At 44.7% G+C, this 27,972-nt stretch overlaps 1 protein-coding gene across 1 annotated transcript in view; it reads right to left on the reverse strand.

Moving 5' to 3' along the window:
- LOC106573651 (sphingomyelin phosphodiesterase 3) overlaps positions 1–27,972 on the reverse strand; it is a 54,754-nt gene that overhangs the window by 4,917 nt on the left and 21,865 nt on the right. Inside the window, exons 2-5 of the mRNA XM_014148893.3 lie at positions 8,896–10,613; positions 3,390–3,465; positions 2,136–2,294; positions 1,884–1,973 (exon numbers count right to left, since the gene is read on the reverse strand). Coding sequence (XP_014004368.1) covers positions 1,884–1,973; positions 2,136–2,294; positions 3,390–3,465; positions 8,896–10,272 — 1,702 coding nt within the window. The 5' untranslated portion in view covers positions 10,273–10,613. The remainder of the gene's footprint in view (positions 1–1,883; positions 1,974–2,135; positions 2,295–3,389; positions 3,466–8,895; positions 10,614–27,972) is intronic.

Below are 27,972 nucleotides of genomic sequence, written 5' to 3' on the forward strand. Positions count from 1 at the left end.
CATCCCGGAGTCGCCTCTTCACTGTTGACGTTGAGTCTGGTGTTTTGCAGGTACTATTTAATGAAGCTGCCAGTTGAGGACTTGTGAGGCATCTGTTTGTCAAACTAGACACTCTAATGTACTTGTCCTCTTGCTCAGTTGTGCACCGGGGCCTCCCACTCCTCTTTCTATTCCGGTTAGAGCCAGTTAGCGTTGTTCTGTGAAGGGAGTAGTACACAGCTTTGTACGAGATCTTCAGTTTCTTGGCAATTTCTCGCATGGAATAGCCTTCATTTCTCAGAACAAGAATAGATTGATGAGTTTCAGATGAAAGTGTTTCTGTCCATTTTGAGCCTGTAATCGAACCCACAAATGCTGATGCTCCAGATACACAACTAGTCTAAAGAAGGCCAGTTTTATTGCTTCTTTAATCAGATCAACAGTTTTCAGCTGTGCTAACATAATTGCTAAAGGGTTTTCTAATGATCAATTAGCCTTTTAAAATGATAAACTTGGATTAGCTAACACAACGTGCCATTGGAACACAGGAGTGATGGTTGCTGATAATGGGCCTCTGTACGCCTATGTAGATATTCCATAAAAAATCTGCCGTTTCCAGCTACAATAGTCATTTACAACATTAACAATGTCTACACTGTATTTCTGATCAATTGTATGTTATTTTAATGTACAAAAAATGTGCTTTTCTTTAAAAAACAAGGACATTTCTAAGTGACCCCAAACTTTTGAATGGTGGTGTTTATCTGGGTATAAAAGGGTATAAAACAATTTCTAGAGTGTTGAAAGTTTCCAAGATCACAGTGGTCTCCATCATTGCTAAATAAAACAAATATGGAACTCCCCAAACTCTGCCTAGAACTGGGTGTCCAACCAAACTGAGCAACTTGGAAAGAAAGACCTTGGTCAGGGAGGTGACCAAGAACCCAATGACCACTCTGACAGACCTACATAGTTCCTTGACTGAGATTGGAGAACCTGCCAGAAGGACAACAGTCTCTACATCACTAGATGGCCAGACGGAAGCTACTTCTGAGAGAAAGGCACATGAAAACACGCCTGGAGTTTGCAAAAATGCACGTGAAAGACTCTGTGGTCTGATGAGACAAAAATGTAACTTTAGCCTGAATGCAAAACGGTATGTCTGGAGGAAACCAGGCACAGCATCATGCTATTACGATGCTTTTCATCAGCAGGGACTGGGAGCCAAACAGACAAATCCTTGATGAGAACCTGCTTCAGGGTGCAAACAACCTTAGACTGTGGGCAAAGATTTATGTTCCAACAGGACAATGACCCCTAGCATACAGCCAAAGCAATGCTGGAGTGGCTTCAGAACAAGAATGTGAAAGTCCTTGACTGGACCAGCCAAAGAATTTCTGTATTTCATTTTCAATAAATGTGCTAAATTTCCAAAAGCATGTTTTCACTTTGTCATTAGCTGGTATTGTGTCTGTAGATGGGTAAGAAAAAACATTGCTTTAATCAATTTTGAATTCAGGCTGTAACACCGCAAAACGTGGAATAAGTCAAGGGGTAGGAATACTTTCTGAAGGACTGTAACTCCTATATATCTACACATTGGCTCTAGTGCACAATAAACTTGGCTTGGTTGAATATACACCAACATCCATCCTACCATCTCTCACAGCATATAGCACTTGCCAAACATCACTGTGTCCTAGATAATGTTCTCTCTCCTTTAGATTCGGTTCCAGACCATAATTCTCCAGGTTTATGCCAGCATCTATTGTACTTATTTTTGGTCTGCACAGTGTGTGCCCAGATTGGCTGCTATAGGAAATCAAGATTTTTCTAAAGAGCCTAGTTCCCTGACACGAGCGCACCCACTCCCTCCAGTACCAGCCAAACTTCTATCCACTCACCCAGAGCCCAAGGCTTGTCCTCCCCTGGCCCCAGGCGACATGGGTCCTTGTACTGGGTGAAGACGGCATGCTGCTGCTCCAGTTTATCCTCTGAAATGGAGGGATGCAACGAGAAACAAAGAGGTGCTTGTCTGTCCAGATCCACCAGACATTGGTCTAGATACATCAAATTATATGTACAACACCCACAAGTACAATTTCTGCAGGATGTCAGAGAACAGACGATTTTCACACAGTCAGACAGCTAGCTACCTGAGGAGCAGTTGTCGAAATTGAGGTCGCCGAGGACAACATCAAAGGCCACCTGGTCCTCCAGACCCTTCTCCTCCGAGGGGCGGGACGTCATCTTGCGGAACTCCGCCCCCCACGCCAAGAGCAGATCCAACTGCTCACAACGCACAGCTGCATCTCCTGAGAGATGGAGAGAGAGAGAGAGAGACAGGGAGAGAGAGACAGAGAGACAGGGAGAGAGAGGAGGGTGTGGGGGGATGGAAATAAAACAATTGAGTGGCTTAGCTTAGCCAGCGAGGATGACCATGCTACTAAACATATTGTATGGGGGAAGAGCAGGGATGGTCAGGAACCCTGGATGACATCTATTCAATGCTGATCATTTATGAGTCAACAAGACAATGCAAACATGTGTTCTAAATGTAGACAGTAATATAATCGCTGCCTCTGCACAAGCAGCAAAGACCAAAATAAACAGAAGTAAAATGCACAAGTACACACACACACACACACACACACACACACACACACACACACACACACACACACACACACACACACACACACACACACACACACACACACACACACACACACACACACACACACACACACACACACACAGTACACAGAACAAGCAGTAAGAGGGGGAAAATGGGCCATGAAAAACAAGCAGCAATAAAAATGTGCCCCGTTGCAAAGATGTATACTGTAGTGTGCAGCATCACCCAGAACATAATAAGGCCTTTCTTGTTCTCTCTCCCATATGTTTAAGTTGTCTTTAGAAATAGCCATAGTTCTATAATTAGCTGAGTGAGCAGACTCTCAGAGGCATGGGATGCTCCAGAAATAGCAGGGAGATCTGTCTTGGTAAAACATTAGGCCCAGAGACCAGAGGCTTTAAATAGGCCTGATACTTAAAACAGCTTGAGCTTGTCGCCATGGGAACAGAGGATGTTTGCGGGTTTGATGCATCCATTTATCTTATACACCGAGGTAGAAAGCTGAGTAGTCTACTACACACTAACCACCTTAAACCATCTGCCTACGACTGTTATGTTCACACACTCACCTGTACAGGTACAATCACTCTCACACCCTTTTTTAATTCTAGAACATTTGTCCTATTTCTCTCTGATATTCACATAAGACCACAGAGCCAGAATAGACCCATTCAGACACTAGGGAGAATAAGTGTTATGGCTGGGATCCAATTAAAAAAAGCAGCTCAAAATGTATTGCTTTGTGAATGTGTATTGTTCTATCTCAACGTACCTTCAATGGCATGCAGATGAGTGCAGGTGAGATATCCCACAACTCTTTGCTCCTGATGGGAGGTGCCTACCTGCACCTGTAGAGAATAGGGAGAGACAAAGAGGAAGTTAAATATCTCTGTCAACAAGTTGATCGAATACTGAATTAGAAAACATTTAATACCACCTTCTCTGTCATTGTCCCAATCCCCAAACTCTCATTCTCCATCTGTCTCCTCTCCCTCCCTCTCGTCTCCCCTCTCCAACACTCTTTTCTCTGACATTGTCCCTCTTTGAAATCCCCTCAGTGGAGACAGTCTGTCCGTCACTATCTTGATTTACAGCCCTGCATTGGCTATGATGAGCCTGGAATGAATGGAGAGGCTTTTACTGCAGATTACACTGGGTCTGTGAGACTGGGCCAAAAATGGATACTGAATGGATGGACTGGTGCTCTTGAGTGTAAGGGATGGGTGGACTACACAGAGGGGTGTAGGGTGTAGAGGTAGATTACAGTATTTGATTGTGTGGGTTGGAAACACGCAGTGTTCTGAAGTCTCGCGCAGAATCAGAAAAGGTCTCTTTAAAGACCTTTATGAGGAGATCTCTGAATAGATCTCCTCTGTGATCAGGGCTATTGTAAATTGGATTCGATTTGATTACAGTGTATTCAAGTTCTCTGTTCAGTCACTGTGCAGTCATCCAATCACTGAATTGCAGTCTTGGCTTGGTCTCACCATCAAGGCCCTCACAGTAAATGCTGAGGACCAATAAAACATTAACCCACTTAGCTAGACTTTAATATGAAATGCAAGCTTTACATTTTAGACCTCAAACATAATACATTCAGTGACATTTCCACCCCACAGAGATTTGCAGCATTAACTCAATTAAGAAGCAGTAAACTCTCTGTCCAGCCATGGCCCGACACTGTACTGACCCTGACCTGTCTGTAGAGCTGGAGCTGCTGCCTCTCCAACTCTCTCACCCGTGTTCCTGTTCCCCATTCTCTCTCTGTCTCTCTCTCTCTGTTTCTCTCTTTCATCTTCTCTCTCTTTCCCTGACTGTGTCCCTGTGTATGAATATTTCAGAGGCTTATCCATGCTTGGGTAAGTGTGTGCTCTGAAACTGACAACAGGCCTGAAGGGAATCAGGGGTATGTGTCTCGGGCCGCTTGTGTGTGTGCGCGCTATTATGTGTATGTGTGTGCACGTGTGTGTGTGTCGCTGTGTGTTTGTGTTTTACGTAGGCTGTGTGAGAAAATAAATACATTATAATGATGATTATGATAATTGGAACTGACTAAACTAGTAGCAGGGTAAAAGGTCCATGTGATTCCAAAGGACTAGATATGTGACCCACTTTAAATTCTCCTGCACCAAGACCTTTGTCTCTCTCATCATGGAGGCTAGAGAGAGGAGCCAATACCTCTTCTGTACACCATTACTGTGTTCAATGCTTAAATAGACTTTCACATTGACACATGCAGAGTAAAAGCAAAGCCCTTTATCCACCAGGAGGGAAGGTGATTTAAATCAACAAATGGAGTCGACCTCAGCACTGAGAGGAGAAGCTATGGGTTTATTTATTTAATTGATTTCCATTTGATGTGAGCTTTGAGTGGGCCTGGCCCTGTTTTGAGTTTTTTTCTGTAATTCAAACCACACACAAACATGCACGCACACACACACACACACACACACACACACACACACACACACACACACACACACACACACACACACACACACACACACACACACACACACACACACACACACACACACACACACACACACACACACCTTCTTCACCCTTGTCCTTTGTAGTTTTAAATAATAAATAGAGGGCTAATTGTTGAGACTCAAATTATTTAATTACTGGGTTGCTCACTCTTCAGGGAGACATTTTTAATTAAGTTAATATCTCTGCACACTCTCCCCATATCCCTCCCTTCCTCCCTCCTTCCCTCCCTTCCTCCCTCCTTCCTTTTGCCTCCAGAGCTCATGTCTTTGTAATGTTTGAGTCTGTCACTTTGTATTGGAAGTGAAATCTGCCACTTTCACTTCATGTAGGTCTGCTTGCACCATGGACTGTTGGAGGAAATGACCATGTAATATTGTTTTAGTCACAAGACTCCCAAGCTTAGAGAGAAAGATCCCTGGGATACATAATTATTTCTGAAGCCCAGTGACATGTATTCATGGATGCCAAGGGAAGCCAGGCTTCTCCAAATATTTCACCAATAAAAAAAATATTTTGTCACAGCACTCCTCTGTCTCAGTATGTGTAGTCCATGTATCTGATGCTGTCTGGACCAAAAGAGTATGACATGTTGCGGCCGTAGCATTTGATTGATTGATGCCAGCAAACATTTGACCTCGGTTGATAAATATTTTTATAAACTAATTAGCCAATCAGTGTTGAGCTGAGCTCAACTGTGGGTTGTCCTGGTGCAGCAAAATTCCCCCAAGGGAGGCCAGTTTGGATTTGGCTTCAAAACAATCAAATCACATTCTAAGCAAAACATAATTTTGTTTCTGGCCTGCAGTAGCTAGCTTGCTAAATCGTCCCTTTCCTAAACCATGGATGGAGATGGAGATTTAGATGTGGTTTTGACTTAATCCTCTGTACAGGTCAATGATTATGATGACGATTATGATCTGATCATAAATTAAATGTTGTGCCACTGGCCTGAGACGATTGAAGTTCAATATATAGCCTAGCCCTTTTAGGCTCATGTTAACTAGCTAGCTAACTTAGCTGGTTCATTGTTGCCCACGCGAGAAAGTTAGGTTAGCAAGCATTTTAACTAGGTAGCCTATGACAACAAAAACTAAAAGTGTGCTGTATGACAGAGCCATAGAGAGTGGAGGATGGTATTGGCGCTCAACTAGTCTACAAGTAGGGTGAGTAAAAAAATGTTTTTACTTGCGCAAGCTCAAACACACACACACACACACACACACACACACACACACACACACACACACACACACACACACACACACACACACACACACACACACACACACACACACACACACACACACAAATCAGTAACCATGGCCACAATATATCTTTAAGTTTGTTTTTAGTGTATTAAACTAAGCATAATAGCTTTGTTGATTTGATGATGTTTAAATGTTTAAGTGTAAATGTTGCTGAAATAGCGGAGGCAGTGCTCCTGTTGTCTTTGTGCTGACGATCGGGTAACTCCGTGGTTCTAAATCACTAGTTGTTTAGTAAACTGTTGAAAACATTAACTTGCCTGACCATGCAATATTTGCTTTGTGGATTTCAGCGGAAAGATGTTGCTCTCAGGTTTTGTGTTGAAACAAATGTATGTGTAGTTGAATTTATTCCGCCACTGTGTGACTGTTGAATTTTTGTTGTCACGGCCTTATTGTATATCACTGTGGCGTATGAAGTAATGGTTATAGAGCAAACAACGCAATTATCACAACAGAGGTTGTAATATGGCTTTTTTACTGGCTTGGCTTTTACTGGCTTGGTGATTTTACCCACACACCGCTACTGCTGAAGCCTGCTAGTCTGTGGGGTCAAGCTGTATTAGAACCCTGCAGCTAGGGGTCAATACTACAGCTCTGGAGACAGTGAGATGGTGACCCAGAATGACCCTGGGGAGGAGGGAGGGAGGCAACACCATGTGAGCTTGTTATCTGAAGCAATAGCTAGCAGGGGCAGGTATCAAACCTGGGTGTCAGAGTGGTAGAACTACTTGGTGCCTACAGTATCTAGCAGGCCTGTCAGCCTCCTAGCGTCTTTCAGATTCATCATCACCTTCAGGCTGAGCTGCCCCAGCAGGACCTGAAGCCCAGCCAGAACCAGGGATGCATCCCAAATGGCACCCTATTCCCTACATAGCCATCGCTATAGCCACAGCCCCATTCTCAGCCACACAGCCTCAGCCCCAGCCCCAGCCACACAGCCCCAGCCCCAGCCACACAGCCCCAGCCCCAGAGCCCCAGCCACACAGCCTCAGCCCCAGCCACACAGCCTCAGCCTCAGCCACACAGCCCCAGCCACACAGCCCCAGCCACACAGCCTCAGCCCCAGCCACACAGCCCCAGCCACACAGCCTCAGCCCCAGCCACACAGCCCCAGCCCCAGCCACACAACCCCAGTCCCCGCCACACAGCCTCAGCCCCAGCCACACAGCCCCAGCCCCAGCCACACAGCCTCAGCCCCAGCTACACAGCCCCAGCCACACAGCCTCAGCCCCAGCCACACAGCCCCAGCCACACAGCCTCAGCCCCAGCCACACAGCCCCAGCCACACAGCCTCAACCCCAGCCACACAGCCCCAGCCCCAGCCACACAGCCCCAGCCCCAGCCACACAGCCTCAGCCCCAGCCACACAGCCCCAGCCCCAGTCACACAGTCCCGGCCCCAGCCACACAGCCTCAACCCCAGCCACACAGCCTAGCCCCAGCCACACAGCCCCACCCCCAGCCACACAGCCCCAGCCACACAGCCTCAACCCCAGCCACACAGTCCCAGCCCCAGCCACACAGCCTCAGCCACGCAGATTAGTGATCACTAAACTAAAACTCTGCTCCGATCTGCCTGTCATCACTCTCCCCAATGAAGTCAACACACAGTGCCTCGTGAGTCACCCACAGCACACGGCACAGCGCTGCTACGGCAGCAGACTATCATAGCTCACTGCTGGGAATGGGAGTGACTAACATTCTAGCCAAATGTATGTTTTAATGTATGTTTTAGGAAAAGTTGCGGTCTGTAGTTTTGGAGCAACTCGAAAGCCCAAAGACAGCTGTAATAGAAGATTATCCTTAAAAAGGAAGATCAAATAGGCTCAATAAGCTCCTGTTGCCCGGCGCTAATTCAAACGTCGTTCTTGAAACTGTTTTAGTGTCACTACAACATACAAAAAGAGACCTCGCTTGTTTTAGAACTTCAGAAATACTGTCATGGTATAAAAAGACAGCCTACCTAATTATAATCAAATACAAAAATATGGGAATAGCAAAAACTGCTGAAATGACACCACCATTTGAACAGAGGGTAGACACCTATCTGCAACCCTCAAACGAAAACTAAGGCCTACAGTTTTATTTGAGACCGAATAAAAGGAATAAAATACATTCATTTTTGTCCTGGTGTCTGCCAGGATTTCAAGAGAGATGTTAAATTTCAAAATCCCCCCCCAAGCCAAGGGTACAGGGAACTATGCCTAAATAATTCAACTTTGTTTTGTTCACAGAGTTTCTGCGACAGTTATATTGAATATATATGTCCAACAAAAGAGGAAACAGATCCAACCTCAAAAAGCAGCCAGAAGTGAGGATGCAGCCTGGAGGACATTTAAGTCCTTCACCAAAAGTCTGGCCCAATAAGAGGCAGTAACACATTGGTAAAACTCACCGGGTTGAAAAGTACTAGTCTAATTATTATCATTCCTTCAGCCTTTTACACACTGACAGAGATTTATTTACAGCACTTGCCAATGCTATCATTAGGATAGACAGAGAAAAAACACCTCACCTTGACAAAGAGGACTCCTTTGGCTGCGAGGGCGTCTTCCCCTCGCCCGTTCGGGTAGCACTCGTAGTGGGCGTCCAGTATGGGATAGCGGCTGGCCAGCATGACACCGCTGTTCAGGAACTTGAAGCGGGAGCAACAGCCGTTCCAGGCGTAGCGGCCCACATCACTCAGGATGTAGGGGAAGTAATGGTGCAGCTGCTGCCTCAGCCTGGACATGGCCCGGTGGTCAAACACTTCCTGCAGACACAGGAAGTCCAGGTTGGCAGGGAAGAAGGCAGAGATCTCATGGTCGAATCCGTCGTCGCCTTGGCGCCGCTTGCGACCGGTGTGCTTCTTGAACATGGAGGTTCGGTGGGACAGGGTGTTGTTAGAAGACACCCCCCCTGTCAGGCTCTCTGCATCACCTTCCCCATGGTGATTCCCTGTCCCGGCCTCTGGGGGGTCTGGCTCTGGGGCACTGATACTGATCTGGACCCCCGAGGCATGCATGGGGCAGTCTGGGGAGTTCTGGGCCCCTGTGGTGTGCAGTGGACAGTCAGAGTTGTTCTGAGAACCAGCAGTGTGAAGGGGGCACTCTGGTGTGTTCTCTCCACCAGCTACATGGACGGTACAATCTGAGGAGCCCTGGTCCCCTGTTGAGTGTATGGGGCAGTCAGCACCTGCAGTGTGTATGGGGCAGTTTGGTCCTGTGGTGTGTATTGGGCAGTCTGAACCTGCAGTGTGTATTGGGCAGTTGGTTACGGGTTCGGTCTCGGCCTCGGCTGTGTTGTCGGGCCGCTGGCCCATGGAGGATGTCCGTCGGAACCCTGTGACCAGGCTGCTGAAGGAGGTGGCGCTGATGGAGGTGTTGGTGGGGGAGTCGATGTATATCTTGATCTGCGGCCGGGTGGCCCCGTTACGGATGCGCTTGCCCACCTCGCGGGCACGGCGCTGGGTCTCAGATAGGTTGTTGAAGCGTGCCAGGGAGTCTGGCAGTAGGCACACGTTGGAACTGCCGAAGCAGAAGCTGCGGCCCTGCGGCCTCCAGTCGGCCAGTGACGCCACACCCCCCTGCTCGGCCTGGTGGTTGTCTGGGCGGCGGTGGGTGTAGAGATAGGGATGGCGGGCCGCCTGCAGGGGAGCCCACAGCAGGAAGCCCAGCAGAGCGAAGGGCAGCGAGGCCAGGAGAAGCAACAGGTAGAGCGGGGTGGACACCAGCACATACAGCGTCACGAAGGAGCAGAGGTCCTGGGAGCGCCGGCGCTTCTCCAGAGAGGTTGCCACGCAGGAGGACAGCAGGCGGTCCAGCAGCCAGTAGCAGGGGAAGATGAAGCCCCATGACAGGCTGCTGAGGCACCGCAGGAAGGCACTAGAGTAGGGAGAGGTGTGGAGGACCATCTCTTCTCTGGCTCACATAAAACACTTTTACACTAAAATCAATGGGGAAAAAACTAAACTCAAATCTACCCTCCCCCCTAAGTGGAGAAAAAGACACTACATGGTTCCCTTCGCTTTCACCAGCAGGCTCTGAAGCTCTTTCTCTGATGACAGGAGGCTCCTTTACCCTCCCCCTCCCCTCTTAACAGTGGCCCTCCAATGGAGGAAGGATGAATTATAATCTCTGGGTTGAGATCATCTTGACGACGTGGAACTAAATGCTGCAGTCATAAAGGTTCCATGGACATCAGGGAGTCGGATCTATGAAGAAGTAGATCTCACTACTATCTCAGCATCAGAACCTGCAGATAGAAGATGGAGGAAAGAAGGATAGAGGGAGAGATAGAGAGAGAGAACGTATAAGAGAAATAGGGAGAGAATAAATGGAAGGGGAATTAGCTGTGCAATGACTCACTGTGATGAAAATGTGTGGTCAGCAAAATGGGCCTTGTTAATTTCACTAATGTCCCCCAATGGTTAGAAATACTGCTTCACAGATACCTTGTTTCTGATAGGCTTGTGTGCATGCCATAATATGTACTACAGCAAAACAGAGATTCATGGGTGTGTCTCTGTGTGTTGAAACAGTCAAAATGAGACGTTCTTATTTTAACACAACAAAACCCCCAAATGGTTTTAGTGACAAAACATGGTTTATAAATCAGCAGAATTCATAGCAAATAACACTGCTGTAAACGATCTTTAGACACAAGAGGCATTCAGTGGGGTAACCTTATATGAATAGAGGTTGAGTGAAAAAGGGAAGCAATCCACTCTGTATAAATAAATCATGAATTGTTAATTCATTCATTGAAACAGTTGGGGGTTTAACAACACTGGAGGGCCACTGGCCTCAGCCTAAACCCAGAGCCACCAAACCATATTCAGCACAACCTGGACTGTGTGTGGCAGAGTCCCTGGGGCAAGACTGTGCTACAAAGACTGTATAAATGATTATGATGTTTATTTATTTATTTTAATTTAACCTTTATTTAACTAGGCAAGTCAGTTAAGAATAAATTCTTATTTACAATGACGACCTACCAAAAGTCAAAAGGCCTCCTGCGGGGACAAATAAAATAAAATCAAGATGTAGACCTTACATGCTTACTTACGAGCCCCTAACCAACAATGCAGTTTCAAAAAAATACGGATAAGAATAAGAGATAAAAGTAACAAGTAATTAAAGAGCTGCAGTAAAATAACAATAGTGAGACTATATACAGGGGGGTACCGATACAGAGTCAATGTGCGGGGGCACCGGCTAGTTGAGGTAGTATGTACATGTAGGTTGAGTTATTAAAGTGACTATGCATAGATGACAACAGAAAGTAGCAGTGGTGTAAATAGGAGATGGGTGGGGGGTGGGGGGTGGGGGGGTGGGGTGTGGGGGGGGGGGGGGGGGGGGGGATGCAAATAGTCTGGGTAGCCATTTGACTAGATGTTCAGGAGTTGTATGGCTTGGGGGTAGAAGCTGTTTAGAAGCCTCTTGGACCTAGACTTGGCGCTCCGGTACCACTTGTTGTGTGGTAGCAGAGAGAACAGTCTATGACCAGGGTGGCTGGAGTCTTTGACCAATTTTAGGGCCTTCCTCTGACACTGCCTGGTATAGAGGTCCTGGATGGCAGGAAGCTTGGCCCCAGAACTGGACCGTTCTCACTACCCACTACCCCCTTTGCTCTCAGAGGCCGAGCAGTTGCCATACCAGACAGTGATGCAACCAGTCAGGATGCTCTCAATGGTGCAGTAGAACCTTTTGAAGATCTGAGAACCCATACCAAATCTTTTCAGTCTCCTGAGGGGGAACAGGTTTTGTCATGCCCTCTTCACGACTGTCTTGGTGTGCTTGGACCATGTTTGTTGGTGATGTGGACACCAAGGAACTTGAAGCTCTCAACCTGCTCCACTGCAGCCCCGCCAATGAGAATGGGGGTGTGCTCGGTCCTCTTTTTCCTGTAGTCCACAATCATCTCCTTAGTCTTGATCACGTTGAGGGAGAGGTTGTTGTCCTGGCACCACACGGCCAGGTCTCTGACCTCCTCCCTATAGGCTGGCTCATCGTTGTTGGTGATCAGGCCTACCACTGTTGTGTCATCGGCAAATTTAATGATGGTGTTGGAGTCGTGCCTGGCTGTGCAGTCATGAGTGAACAGGGAGTACAGGAGGGGACTGAGCACGCACCCCTGAGGGGCCCCTGTGTTGAGGATCAGCGTGGCGGATGTGTTGTTACCTATCCTTACCACCTGGGGGCGGCCCGTCAGGAAGTCCAGGATCCAGTTGCAGAGGGAGGTGTTAAGTCCCAGGATCCTTAGCTTAGTGATGAGCTTTGAGGGCACTATTGTGTTGAACACTGAGCTGTAGTCAATGAATAGCATTCTCACATAGGTGTTCCTTTTGTCCAGGTTGGAAAGGGCAGTGTGGAGTGCAATAGGGATTGCATCATCTGTGGATCTGTTGGGGCGGTATGCAAATTGGAGTGGGTCTAGGGTTTCTGGGATGATGGTGTTGATGTAACCCATGACCAGCCTTTCAAAGCACTTCCTGGCTACAGACGTGAGTGATACAGGTTGGTAGTTATTTAGGCAGATTATCTTAGTGTTCTTGGGCACAGGCACTATAGTGGTCTGCTTGAAACATGTTGGTATTACAGACTCAGACAGGGAGAGGTTGAAAATGTCAGTGAAGACACTTGCCAGTTGGTCAGCGCATGCTCCCAGTACATGTCCTGGTAATTCGTCTGACCTTGCGGCCTTGTGAATATTGACCTGTTTAAAGGTCTTACTCACGTCGGCTGCAGAGAGCGTGATCACACAATCTTCCTGGAACAGCTGGTGCTCTCATGCATGTTTCAGTGTTATTTTCCTCGAAGCGAGCATAGAAGTAATTTAGCTCGTCTGGTAGGCTTGTGCCACTGGGCAGCTCTCGGCTGTGCTTCCCTTTGTAGTCTGTAATGGTTTACAAGCCCTGCCACATCCGACGAGCGTCAGAGCCGGTGTAGTACTATTCGATGTTAGTCCTGTATTGACGCTTTGCCTGTATGATAGTTCATCGGAGGGCATAGCGGGATTTCTTATATGCTTCCAGGTTAGAGTCCCCCTCCTTGAAAGCGTCAGCTCTAGCATTTAGCTCAGTACGGATTCTGCTTGTAATCCATGGCTTCTGGTTGGGGTATGTACGTACGGTCAATGTGGGGACAACGTCGTCGATGCACTTATTGATGAAGCCAATGACTGATGTGGTGTACTCCTCAATGTCATCTGAGGAACCCGGAACATTTTCCAGTCTGTGCTAGCAAAACAGTCCTGTAGCTTAGTATCTGCTTCATCTGACCACATTTTTATTGATTTAGTCACTGGTGCTTCCTGCTTTAATTTTTGCTTGTAAGCAGGAATTAGGAGGATAGAATTATGGTCAGATTTGCCAAATGGAGGGCGAGGGAGAGCTTTGTATGCATCTCTGTGTGTGGAGTATAGGTGGTCCAGAGTTCTTTTTCCTCTGTTTGCACATTTAACATAATTTTTTATTTTTTTTTGTAAGTTTCTCTGCATTAAAGTGCCAGGCTACTAGGAGCACCGCCTCTGGGTGAGCATTTTCTTGTTTGCTTATGGCGGAATACAGCTCATTCAATGCTGTCTTAGTGCCAGCCTCTGACTGTGGTGGTATGTAAACAGCTATGAAGAATACAGATGAAAACTCTCTTGGTAGGTTGTGTGGTCTACAGCTTATCATGAGATACTTCACCTCAGGCGATCAAAAGCTCGAGACTTCCTTAGATATCATGCACCAGCTGTTATTTACAAAAATACATAGTCCGCCGTAAAGACAACAATACATCACACAAAGAAGCCACAACTGTCAGTAAGAGTGTCCATGATTGAGTCCTTGAATGAAGAGACTGAGATAAAACTGTCCAGTTTGAGTGTTTGTTGCAGCTCGTTCCAGTCGCTAACTGCAGCGAACTGAAAAGAGGAGCGACCCAGAGATATGTGTGCTTTGGGGACCTTTAACAAAATGTGACTGGCAGAACGGGTGTTGTATGTGGAGGATGAGGGCCGCAGTAGATATCTCAGATAGGCGGGAGTGAGGTCTAAGAGGGTTTTATAAATATGCATCAACCAGTGGATCTTTCGACGGCTGTACAGAGATGACCAGTTTACAGAGGAGTATTGAGTGCAGTGATTGATGTGTCCGATAAGGAGCATTGATGGCAAATCTGATGGCCGAATGGTAAAGAACATCTAGCCGCTCGAGAGCACTCTTACCTGCCGATCTATAAAATATATCTCCGTAATCTAGCCTGGATGGTCATCTGAATCAGGGTTAGTTTGGCAGCTGGGGTGAAAGAGGAGCGATTACGATAGAGGATTTTTTAATTTTAGCTTGCAGCTTTGATATGTGCTGAGAGAAGGACAGTGCACCGTCTAGCCATACTCCCAAGTACTTGTATGATGTGACTACTTCAAACTCTAAACCCTCAGAGGTAGTAATAACACCTGTGGTAAGAGGGGCATTCTTCTTACCAAACCTGATGACCTTTGATTTGGAGGTGTACAGAACAAGGTTAAGGGTAGAGAAAGCTTGTTGGACACTAAGAAAGCTTTGTTGTAGAGCAATTTACACAAAATCTGTGGAGGGGTCAGCTGAGTATAAGACTGTATCATCTGCATATAAACGGATGACAGAGCTTCCTACTGCCTGATCTATGTTGTTGATGTAAAATGTGAAGAGCGTGGGGCCTAGGATTGAGCCTTGGGGTACTCCCTTGGTGACAGGCAGTGGCTGAGACAGCAGATTTTCTGACTTTATACACTGCACTCTTTGAGAGAGGTAGTTAGCAAACCAGGCCAAAGACCCCTCAGAGACACCAATACTCCTTAGCCAGCCCACAAGAATGGAATGGTCTATCGTATCAAAAGCTTTGGCCAAGTCAATAAAAATAGAAGCACAACATTGCTTGGAATCAAGGGCAATAGGGACATCATTTTGGGCCTTTAAGGTTGCAGTGACACATCCATAACCTGAGCGGAAACCAGATTGCATACTAGAGAGAATACTATAGATGTCAAGAAAGCCAGTTAGTTGATTATTGACAGGTTTTTCCAACACTTTTGATAAACAGGACAAAATTGAAATGGGCGGATAAGAGTTAGGATCAGCTTGATCTCCCCCTTTAAATAAAGGACGAACCGTGGATGCCTTCCAAGCAATGGGAACCTCCCCAGAGAGGAGAGACAGGTTAAAACCTGTTAGGGACAGACGTTCCACTATTTTAAAGACAAGACTCTCCTTTATCTAACCACACTGTCCGATTTCAAAAAAGCTTTACAACGAAAGCAAAACATTAGATTGTGTCAGGAGAGTACCCAGCCAGAAATAATCACACACCCATTTTTCAAGCTAGCATATATGTCACAAAAACCAAAACCACAGCTAAATGCAGCACTAACCTTTGATGATCTTCATCAGATGACACTCCTAGGACATTATGTTATACAATACATGCATGTTTTGTTCAATCAAGTTCATATTTATATAAAAAAAACAGCTTTTTACATTAGCATGTTTTGTTCAGAACTAGCATACCCATCGAAAACTTCCGGTGAATTTACTAAATTACCTATGATAAACGTTGACAAAAAACATAACAATTATTTTAAGAATTATAGATACAGAACTCCTTTATGCTATCGCGGTGTCCGATTTTAAAATAGCTTTTCGGCGAAAGCACATTTTGCAATATTCTGAGTAGATAGCCCGGCCATCATGGCTAGCTATTTTGACACCCACCAAGTTTGGCACTCACCAAACTCAGATTTACTGTAAGAAAAATTGGATTACCTTTGTTGTTCTTCGTCAGAATGCACTCCCAGGACTTCTACTTCAACAACCAATGTTGTTTTGGTTCCAAATAATCCATAGTTATATCCAAATAGCTCCGTTTTGTTTGTGCGTTCAAGTCACTATCCGAAGGGTGACAGAAAAATTCAAAATATTCCATTACCGTACTTCGAAGCATGTCAAACGCTGTTTAAAATACATTTTTATGCTATTTTTCTCGTAAAATATCGATAATATTCCAACCGAGCAACGTTGTATTCATTCAAAGGCTGAAAGAAAAAAATGGAGAATTCTCGTGAACGCGCATCTCAGTCTCACTGTCCCCAGGCTGACCACTCCCAAACTCTCCTGCTGTTCTTTGCCCAGAGACAGCAGACACCCCATTCCACTTTCTGGCGGCTTTAGAGAGCCAATGGAAGCCTTAGAAAATGTCACGTTAGAGCACAGATTCTGTATTTTCGATAGAGATGCAACAGAAGGACAAATTGTCAGACAGGGCACTTCCTGTATGGAATCTTCTCAGGTTTTGGCCTGCCATATGAGTTCTGTTATACTCAAAGACACCATTCAAACAGTTTTAGAAACTTTAGAGTGTTTTCTATCCAAATCTACTAATTATATGCATATTCTCATTTCTGGGCAAGAGTAGTAACCAGTTTAAATCGGGTATGTTTTTTATCCGGTCGTGCAAATACTGCCCCCTAGCCCCAACAGGTTAATCCTAGAAAAATTGCCTTAACTAAAAAAGCGTTGAGGCCTTGATGCCATCTTGTTTCTGGGCTAACAGCCCATTAGGCCAAACCTATGCTCACCAAGTTTCGTCTTCGAAGTCTTTTCCGTTTAGGAGAAATGGCCATGTCATGATTAGTGATGTTTTATACATTTGCAATAAGAATCCATTCGCCATCTGGTGGTATTTACCAGGACAGCGGGAAAATGACCAAAATTTGACATTTTTATAAAACGGAAACCGAATGTCAGAGACTTCGTTTGATGACTTCCCGGAAGATCTGGCCCTGGTGCACGGCCCGACACCGTCGGTGAATTCATAAAACATTTGCGGACGTCTAGTAAGGGACCGTACATTTGCAATATGGAGATTCTCATCGATCATACAGCAAATGCTGAAATGGGTCCTTCATGTATGAAAGGGTCTAAACCATCTGACACAGATGTTTTTTTGTGGTCAATTTTAAAGAGCTCCTTTAGCACCTCGGACTCAGTGACCGCCTGCAGGGAGAAACTTTGTAGCGGGGCATGGGAAAAATAAGGAGGAGCATTGGGGCTAGTCACATTAGAAGGGGTGGGAGATGAGGAAATGTTGGACGGGCAAGGAGGCATGGCTGAGTCAAATAGGAATCCTGACTTAATGAAGTGGTGATTAAAGAGCTCAGCCATGTGCTTCATGTCACCAACAACCACATCATCAACATTAACTTCTTACAGATCATTGGGACTGTCACGTCCTGGCCAGTAAAAGGGGTAATTTGTCATTGTAGGGTTTAGGTTCTAGTTTTCTTGTTTCTATGTTTATCTAGCTTTTCTAGTTCTATGTGAGTTTTGTCAATGACCTCCAATTAGAGGCAGCTGGTTGTTGTTGCCACTAATTGGAGGCCATATTTAGTTGTGTTTGTTTTCACTGGGTTTTGTGGTTGGTTGTTTCTAGTATAGTCTATGAACCTTACTGGACTGTTTTCGTCATTTGTTTTGTATTGATTGTGTTTTCTTTAATAAATAAGAGGATGAGCACTTTACCCGCTGCGTTTTGGTCCCCCTTCAACGACGAGCGTTACAGAACCACCCACCAAAGAAGGACCAAGCACTCGGAGGAAGGAGCAGCAAGAGAGCTATTTGGAGTCCTGGACAAGGAAGGAGATCCTGCATGGTAAAGGACCATGGAGGCAGGCTGGGGAGTACCGTTTTGGTCCCCCTTCAACGACGAGCGTTACAGGGATGCTAGCGTCCCACCTTGACAACATCCGGTGAAATTGCAGAGCGCCAAATTCAAATGACAGAAATCGTAATATTAAACATTCATGAAAATACAAGTGTCATACATCATTTAACCTGTTATGGCTAGGGGGCAGTATTTTCACGGCTGGATAAAAAACGTACCCGATTTCATCTGGTTACTACTCCTGCCCAGTAACTAGAATATGCATATAATTATTGGCTTTGGATAGAAAACACTCCAAAGTTTCTAAAACTGTTTGAATGGTGTCTGTGAGTATAATAGAACTCAAATGGCAGGTCAAAACCTGAGAGATTCCTTTACAGGAAGTGGCCTGTCTGACCATTTCTTGAACTTCTTTGCCATCTCTATCTTTTACAAAGGATCTCTGCTCTAACGTGACACTTCCTACGTCTTCCATGGGCGCTCAGAGCCCGGGAAAAACCTGAATGTCGTCATCCCAGCCCCAGGCTGAAACACATTATCGCCTTTCTCAAGTGGCCGATCAAGGGACTGTGGGCTTAGGCGCGTGCCCTGGCCGCCCCCGTCTTTGTGATTTTTCCTCTGTTTGCCGAAAAGGAGATTTTTTTACGCGATAATTTGCATAAAAATTGATTTTAAACAGCGGTTGACATGCTTCGAGGTACGGTATTGGAATATTTAGAATTTTTTTGTCACGAATTGTGCCATGCGCACGACCCTGATTTACCATTTCGGATAGTGTCTGGGACGCACGAACAAAACGCCGCTATTCGGATATAACGATGGATTATTTTGGACCAAACCAACATTTGTTATTGAAGTAGCAGTCCTGGGAGTGCATTCTGACGAAGACAACAAAAGGTAATCAAACTTTTATAATAGTAAATCTGATTTTGGTGAAGGCTAAACTTGCCGGGTGTCTAAATAGCTAGCCCGTGATGGTTGGGCTATGTACTTAGAATATTGCAAAATGTGCTTTCACCAAAAAGCTATTTTAAAATCGGACATATCGAGTGCATAGAGGAGTTCTGTATCTATAATTCTTAAAATAATTGTTATGCTTTTTGTGAACGTTTATCGTGAGTAATTTAGTAAATTCACCGGCAGTGTTCGGTGGGAATGCTAGTCACATGCTAGTCACATGCTAATGTAAAAAGCTGGTTTTTGATATAAATATGAACTTGATTGAACAAAACATGCATGTATTGTATAACATAATGTCCTAGGGTTGTCATCTGATGAAGATCATCAAAGGTTAGTGCTGCATTTAGCTGTGGTTCGGGTTTATGTGACATTATATGCTAGCTTGAAAAATGGGTGTCTGATTATTTCTGGCTGGGTACTCTGCTGACATAATCTAATGTTTTGCTTTCGTTGTAAAGCCTTTTTGAAATCGGACAGTGTGGTTAGATAGTCCGGTGGCCATTTGCTTAATTGTTTAGCAGTCATGGCTTGGGGATAGAAGCTGTTAAAGAGCCTTTTGGTCCTAGACTTGGCGCTCCGGTACCGCTTGCCGTGCGGTAGCAGAGAAAACAGTCTATGACTTGGGTGACTGGAGTCTCTGACATTTTTATGGGCTTTCCTCTGACACCGCCTATTATATAGGTCCTGGATGGCAGGAAGCTTGGCCACAGTGATGTACTGGGCAGTACGCACTACCCTCTGTACCGCCTTAATGTCAGATGATGAGCAGTTGCCATACCAGGTGGTGATGCAACCAATAGAGAGTCAGAGTCCCGAGTGTGGGAACAAACATAGCCTGTCCCATGGTTGGGTAAACAAGCAAGTTCATAGTCATGAGGCAAATAGCATAAAGCACAAGAAACAAATATAACAACTTGGGGCTAGCCATTGTAAGTTCAGAGTCACTCGCCCCAACTGTGCGTGTGTGCTGGAGGTGAGTGAAAGCTCGGAAGAGAGGGGGGAGTGTGGCGGGGGTACCTGTACCAGACAGGGGGAGACAGGCCAGGGCAGACGGTGAAAAGATCGCCAGGTGGAATCAACAGTGCAGCAGGCAACGGGAGTAGGTGTCACACCCACTTTGGAGAAGCTTTTTTCGGGAGGCAGATTCCTTGTAGAAAACCCCAGCTAGCTAGCTAACGTAGCTATCAAGTCTTTGTCCACCGTTTTTTTCCCACGTGTAAATGGAGGTACTAGCTAGCTATATCTCTTCAGTTTGGGCAAATGGTCTTTTACGACGTCCAAACAAAGTTGTCCTGTGGCTGTTGTATTTTGGAGATATGTGATCAAAGCAACAATACTCTTTCTTATTGAGGTCATTTACAATTGAAGTGTCCTGGCTGCATGTCAGTTCAAAATAGAGATGAATCCAGGGTGTGCTGTATGGTAATGACCTCTGCACAGATGGAGGGGATTCAAAGGCCTCTGGGAGGCTTTGACACCTCTCACTTCACACCTGAGTGCTAATTGATCTGATCTGTTCTGTCCTAGGAAGCTTGGCAGCATCAACTTAGCATTCAGTCCTTATAAAGTAAAATATATAATTGTAATATATTTTTCTTCTTGGCTTTAAAAGTAGCTTCAGACTAAATATTACTCACTCAGTTCCAGGTTGGATGGTGTTTTCAGGTTTCTTGTGCTTCTTTTGCTGGTCATTGGTTTGCCAGAGCATTTGCTGTATAGACCTTGGAAATAAGAATCATTGGTAGTAGGAATCCTTCCAGGTAATTTTGTCCAAAACCAGGTTATGTTGTGGAGGGTAGAATCTTGAATATGTCCTTGCGGAAAAATCTATATTTTTGTAAAAACATGCTGAAAAATGCGGAAGCCCATCTCTGAATCGATCAGGATCATGTAAAAATGTAATTGTGTTAAGAAACAGAAAGCACTGTGCAGCTCCTGCCAATGAATTATGCAGCCCCTGTCAATTCATTTTTGAGGATAACAACTTTAACATCCAAAGCAGATAGTGAGTCCCTTTAGGACTGACGCCAAGAAAAACTGTCAATAGATCAGAAATGGATATATTGATGCTATTAGCTCTCTTAATTAGGTCATCTAGGTTGCATCAAAGTCTGTTACAAGATTATAAACCATCTCTTGTTACATGATGTCTCATTATGTGTAAGGTCACTGTTTGTGTCATCATGTGTGACCTCACAGTTTGTCACTATGGCTAATGCCATTCTTTCTGTCATATTGTGTAACGTCATGCATTATGTCATCAAGGACAGATGGACTGCATTTAGACAGGCAGCCCAATTCTGATCTTTTTTTCTCACTAATTGGTCTTTTGACCAATCAGATCAGCTCTGAAAAAGATCTGATGTGAAAAGATCTATGTGATTGGTCAAAAGATCAATTACTGGAAATTAATATGAGAATTGGGCTGCCTGTGTAAACACAGCTATAGTGACCAGAATAGACCCTGGCTGAGTTTCAAACTCAAAGTAGACAGCCCTCGGCCCTAAAACCTCAGCCCTTGAATTACGTTTTAAATCGTCACATCCAAGTGCCTTAAATGTCCCTTGCCCAAGCGAGGGAGAGTTATGATCGGAGAGGCAACGTCCTTAGTGAAAATCTTGATGTTGAGCTTAAAAACAACCAACCTAAAGCTATTAATATACCTAGTAAGATAATGTATATAGCTAGCACTCCTGTCAGGTAGCTAGCTACAGTTACCCATAGCTGGCTAGCTAGTTTTATAGTTTGGTCATTTATTCCAATAAATGTCAGAATTCCCCCAAAATATGTTTATGAATCTAGCTACGTTTTATAGGCTCCTCACTACGAGACTAAGCCGAAAATCAATGTCTATATATACACTGCTCAAAAAAATAAAGGGAACACTAAAATAACACATCCTAGATCTGAATGAATGAAATAATCTTATTAAATACTTTTTTCTTTACATAGTTGAATGTCCTGATAACAAAATCACACAAAAATAATCAATGGAAATCCAATTTATCAACCCATGGAGGTCTGGATTTGGAGTCACACTCAAAATTAAAGTGGAAAACCACACTACAGGCTGATCCAACTTTGATGTAATGTCCTTAAAACAAGTCAAAATGAGGCTCAGTAGTGTGTGTGGCCTCCACGTGCCTGTATGACCTCCCTACAACGCCTGGGCATGCTCCTGATGAGGTGGCGGATGGTCTCCTGAGGGATCTCCTCCCAGACCTGGACTAAAGCATCCGCCAACTCCTGGACAGTCTGTGGTGCAACGTGGCGTTGGTGGATGGAGCGAGACATGATGTCCCAGATGTGCTCAATTGGATTCAGGTCTGGGGAACGGCGGGCCAGTCCATAGCAACAATGCCTTCCTCTTGCAGGAACTGCTGACACACTCCAGCCACATGAGGTCTAGCATTGTCTTGCATTAGGAGGAACCCAGGGCCAACCGCACCAGCATATGGTCTCACAAGGGGTCTGAGGATCTCATTTCGGTACCTAATGGCAGTCAGGCTACCTCTGGCGAGCACATGGAGCACATGGCCCCCCAAAGAAATGCCACCCCACACCATGACTGACCCACCGCCAAACCGGTCATGCTGGAGGATGTTGCAGGCAGCAGAACGTTCTCCACGGCGTCTCCAGACTCTGTCACGTCTGTCACATGTGCTCAGTGTGAACCTGCTTTCATCTGTGAAGAGCACAGGGCGCCAGTGGCGAATTTGCCAATCTTGGTGTTCTCTGGCAAATGCCAAACGTCCTGCACGGTGTTGGGCTGTAAGCACAACCCCCACCTGTGGACGTCGGGCCCTCATACCAGCCTCATGGAGTCTGTTTCTGACCGTTTGAGCAGACACATGCACATTTGTGGCCTGCTGGAGGTCATTTTGCCGGGCTCTGGCAGTGCTCCTCCTGCTCCTCCTTGCACAAAGGCGGAGGTAGCGGTCCTGCTGCTGGGTTGTTGCCCTCCTACGGCCTCCTCCACGTCTCCTGATGTACTGGCCTGTCTCCTGGTAGCGCCTCCATGCTCTGGACACTACGCTGACAGACACAGCAAACCTTCTTGCCACAGCTCACATTGATGTGCCATCCTGGATGAGCTGCACTACCTGAGCCACTTGTGTGGGTTGTAGACTCCGTCTCATGCTACCACTGGAGTGAAAGCACTGCCAGCATTCAAAAGTGACCAAAACATCAGCCAGGAAGCATAGGAACTGAGAAGTGGTCTGTGGTCACCACCTGCAGAACCACTCCTTTATTGGGGGTGTCTTGCTAATTGCCTATAATTTCCACCCGTTGTCTATTCCATTTGCACAACAGCATGTGAAATGTATTGTCAATTAGTGTTGCTTCCTAAGTGGACAGTTTGATTTCACAGAAGTGTGATTGACTTGGAGTTACATTGTGTTGTTTAAGTGTTCCCTTTATTTTTTTGAGCAGTGTATTTTAGCAAGCTAGCTTCATACTTTTTTTCTGACATGCCAAAAATTCAGCCTTGTTGATTCAATTTGACACTTCGCAGCCACCAGATTTTGACATGTGACTACAGTTTGCATTGAATTGTGGGTCATATCAACCCCGCAAGTGACCAAAGTTGTTCACTCGCTCCCTCGAGCTAAAACAAGAGCAGAAGGGGCAACGTTAGTGAATTGAACCTCCACTGAAGATGGCAATCAAACTGCATCCGGTTACGATGGGGATTCCCCCGAGGGAAAGTGGCTACCTCAGGGGCTGAGGGGGTAAAAATAACGTGTTTGGACTGCAGCCCCTGTCTGCATCTCAAATGGCCCATAGGGCTCTGGTCAAAAATAGTGCACTATACAGGGAATAGCATTCCATTTTGGATGCAGACCCTGTGTCTGTCTGCTAGACAAGGAGTATGCCCTAGGATGAAGCTGGCTGAACACTAACTGCATCTGTCTCTGGACCTATGACCATGACCATGTTGGAGTGAAGTGCAGGCAGCAGCAGCAGCAGCTCCCACCAGGGGCTGTTTGTGACCTTCTCCTCTGGGCTGAAATGGCAGTGGGGACGACTGGGAATATGTTTTGGTCTGATGACGAACCATTTCAATCTGAACTCTTCTTAGCTGTCTTGACATGGGCATCATGACAGGGGGTTGGAGATAATCATTATGCTTAATTCTATGTAAAAAGGTGTCTGCAAATCGAAGCATAACTCTTGAGTTGTCTGTATCCTCCTGACTAGTGGTTCTTTTTTTTATTTTTATAAATGCTGCATTGATGGTAAAATCTGGGTAAAAGACTGAAAGCAATTTGATTCTTATTCAGTACATTGAATTATTGCTTGATTTTCTAAAGTCTAACAACCTTACCAGCAGGCATGCCAGCTCAGATAGTTAGACAAGCTAACTACTCGAACTTGATTGATAGCCTGAAATGACTTCTTGGTAGCTAGTTATGAGTTTGTGAAATTGGGAACCTATCTGGGCTAGCTAAAGTCAAATTCATAAAATTGCTAGGTGGCTAGTAATATTACTGAGAAACAAAAATGCCCCATTGCCCACTACCCATAATGTGAAAATATATTTTTTTTTCCCAAAAACTTTTACAAATTAATTAAAAATGAAAATCTGAAATGTCTATTCAACCCATTTGTTATGGCAATCCTAAATAAGTTCAGGAGTAAAAATATGCTTAGGTCACATACTAAGTTGCATGGACTATGTGTGCAATAATAGTGTTTAACACAATTTTTGAATGACTACCTCATCTCTGTACCCCACACAGTATCTGTAGGATCCCTCAGTCGAGCAGTGAATTTCAAACAAAGATTCAACCACAAAGACAAGGAAGGTTTTCCAATGCCTCACAAAGAAGGGCACCTATTGGTAAATGGGTAAAACAAACAAAAAGCAGACATTGAATATCCCTTTGAGCCTGGTGACGTTATTAATTACACTATGGATGGTGTATCAATACTCCCAGTCACTACAAAGATACAGGCGTCCTTCCTAACTCAGTTGCTGGAGATTAAGGAAACCACTCAAAGATTTCACCATGAGGCCAATGATGACATTAAAACAGTTACAGAGTTTATTGGCTGTGATAGGAGAAAACTAAGGATGGATCAACAACACTGTAGTTACTCCACAATACTAACCTACTTGACAGAGTGAAAAGAAGGAAGCCTGTACAGAATACAAATATTCCAAAACATGCATCCTATTTGCAACAAGGCACTAAAGTAATACTGCAAAAAAACTTGGCAAAGCAATATAATTTTTGTCCTGAATACAAAGTTTTATGTTTGGGCCAAATCCAATAAAAATGATTGAATACACTCTTCATATTTTCAAGCATAGTGGTGGCTGCATCATGTTATGGGTATGCTTGTAATCGTTAAGGACTGGGAGTTTTTCAGGATAAAAAATAAAAGGAATGGAGCTAAGCACAGGCACAATCCTAGAAGAAAAGCAGGTTCAGTCTGTTTACCACCAGACACTGAGAGATTATTTAATCTTTCAGCAGCACAATAACCTAAATCACAAGGCCAAATCTACACTGGAGTCACTTACCACTAAGACAGTGAATGTTCCTGAGTGGCTGAGTTACAGTTTTAATTTAAATCTACTTAAAAATCTATGACAAGACCTGAAAATGGTTGTCTAGCAATGATCAATAACCAATTTGACAGAACTTGAAGAATTCTGAAAAGAATAGTGGACAAATGTTGCACAATCCAGGTGTGGAAAGCTCTTAGAGACTTACCCTGTAAGACTTACATCTGTAATCGCTGCCTAAGGTATTTCTACAAAGTATTGACTCAGGGGTGTGAATCCTTCAGTAAATGAGATATTTCTGTATTTCATTTTCAATAATTTTGCAAAATGTCTAAGAACATGTTTTCACTTTGTCATTTTGGGGTATTATGTGTAGATGGGTGAGAAAAATATATTTAATCAATTTTGAATTCAGTCTTTAACATGACAACATTTGGAATAAGCATGAATACTTTCTATAGGCACTGTTTTAGCAATGATCATTTTGATTGTGCTTTGGCTACCAGCTTTGAATCAGCTAGCGTAATATATTTGATCTAATATGCTTAATCCATCTCACTGTTTAGGGTGATGTGTTAATGCTGTGTCATGATGATCAAAACAGAGTACAACAACACTGGACCTTTTTTTTAAATAAAACAAAGCAAATCTGCACGCACAAGCAGAAGCAGGAGAGATAGAGAGAAGTGCAGAGGAGAAATAGAGAGAAGAGCAGAGGAGAGAGAGAGCAGAGGAGAGGAGAGATAGAGATGGAGAGAAAGCAAAGGAGAGAAAGCAGAGGAAGATGGAGAGGAAGAGAAAGTGCAGAACCGGTTCCAGTCCTCATCATCATCCATCTCCCCAGCCCATTCTAGGTTGATGATGACAAAGGTTAAGACAACGGAATTCGAATATCCCATAACGTTTTGCGAAATTGGGACCAGTGTTGCAAGTTAGCAACGGCGCTAGTAGTTATCTACAGCACTGGTCCAATGGATTTGTTTATTTTCGAACACTGCCACATGGAATTACAGTATTACGTTGTCTTAACCTTGTCATCTTCAACCTAGAGCCCATTCCCCACAGCAGCAGATTGACTCCTGACCTCTGCATCGGAGGGGTGGGTGACAGATGGCAGGATCAAGTGGAGAGTAAAACACCAGTTGTTTTATCAAATAGTAACCCTGTGTCTTATCCAGACTCAACTAAACATAATCCTCAACAGTGTGGATGATAGAAAAAACATCACTGCATTGTGCAAGAGCTGACACATACCATCATCCTCTCTATCTCACAAATACACATGGCACACAGACATGCAAACCACAGTGCCACATCGCATAAACTGTATGAACCAGAGGAGGAAGGGGAGGACCATCCTACTCAGTGAATTTTATAACAATTCAAATAGGGAAACATTACAAAAGTTGATACGAGAATAAATTATACAACGAGCAAAGTGACAATGCTGTATGTGGCTGCTATGAAAGTGAACTGTGTGCGCGGGTGATCATGGGTGAATTCATTCCGCTGGTTCTATTTTCCTTAAATGGAAGCAAACGGAATGAAACAGGGATGGACCTACCTACATTTGTCCAATAGAAACCTTTGTTTTAGAACAGAACATTTTGCAACTGTTTGGACTAATGATTACATCCCAGCTCAGCTAGATGCAGGCAAGAGTGTGCAAGGCGGTACTGAACCTATTGATGTTGAGCTGGGTGAATGGAATATGAATGACAGTGATCCAATTTGCTGTAATAGAAAAAAGGCCATGCTCATAACAAATTGTCCCTCCCTAATCTTAAACAGCACCAACAGCCACTGGTATGAACGGTATAATATCCTATCCTATGCATACTTTTAGTTTAATAGACATATTTGCACAAACACAAACATAAAGCATACATACACAAACACTACAGATGTAGGAAATCTGTATTTGAGTTTTAAAAAGGCTTCTAAAGTTTGTAATTTCCACATTGAAATTTGAGACTTGATTTGCCTTAATCCGCATAAACAATTCACATTTCCTGTTGCTGCTGGATTATTTTCCTGCTGTAGCAAACTGTCTCAAATTAAGATCCTACATCTGTAGTTTTCTCAGAGATATAAATTCACAGTGACACAACCAAACACAGAAGAACACTCACAGACAGGAGTTTTGCAGTCAGAAACAATCTTGTCTTTTATTGATGTGTTTGCTCTGCTGGGTCTACTGCTGCTGATGACAGGGAAGACAGGGCACCACTGTAGCCCGCTGTGCCCATCCCTGGTGCTACATGGCACGATGCTGCACCTACAGTACCTACAGTATGACCAGACCAGGACTGAATGTGATGACCTCTGCCTGAACACACTACTTGTGCTTGGCAGAACACAATGTGAAGTATGCTACAGTCAGAGAGATTGAGCACAGTACGAGATGGACATCTTTACCTGACCCTGCAGTTTACAGTAATGCTTACAG

The sequence above is a fragment of the Salmo salar genome, chromosome 16, assembly GCF_965601325.2.
Source record: "Salmo salar chromosome 16, fSalSal1, whole genome shotgun sequence".
In the NCBI taxonomy this organism is placed as follows: domain Eukaryota; kingdom Metazoa; phylum Chordata; class Actinopteri; order Salmoniformes; family Salmonidae; genus Salmo; species Salmo salar.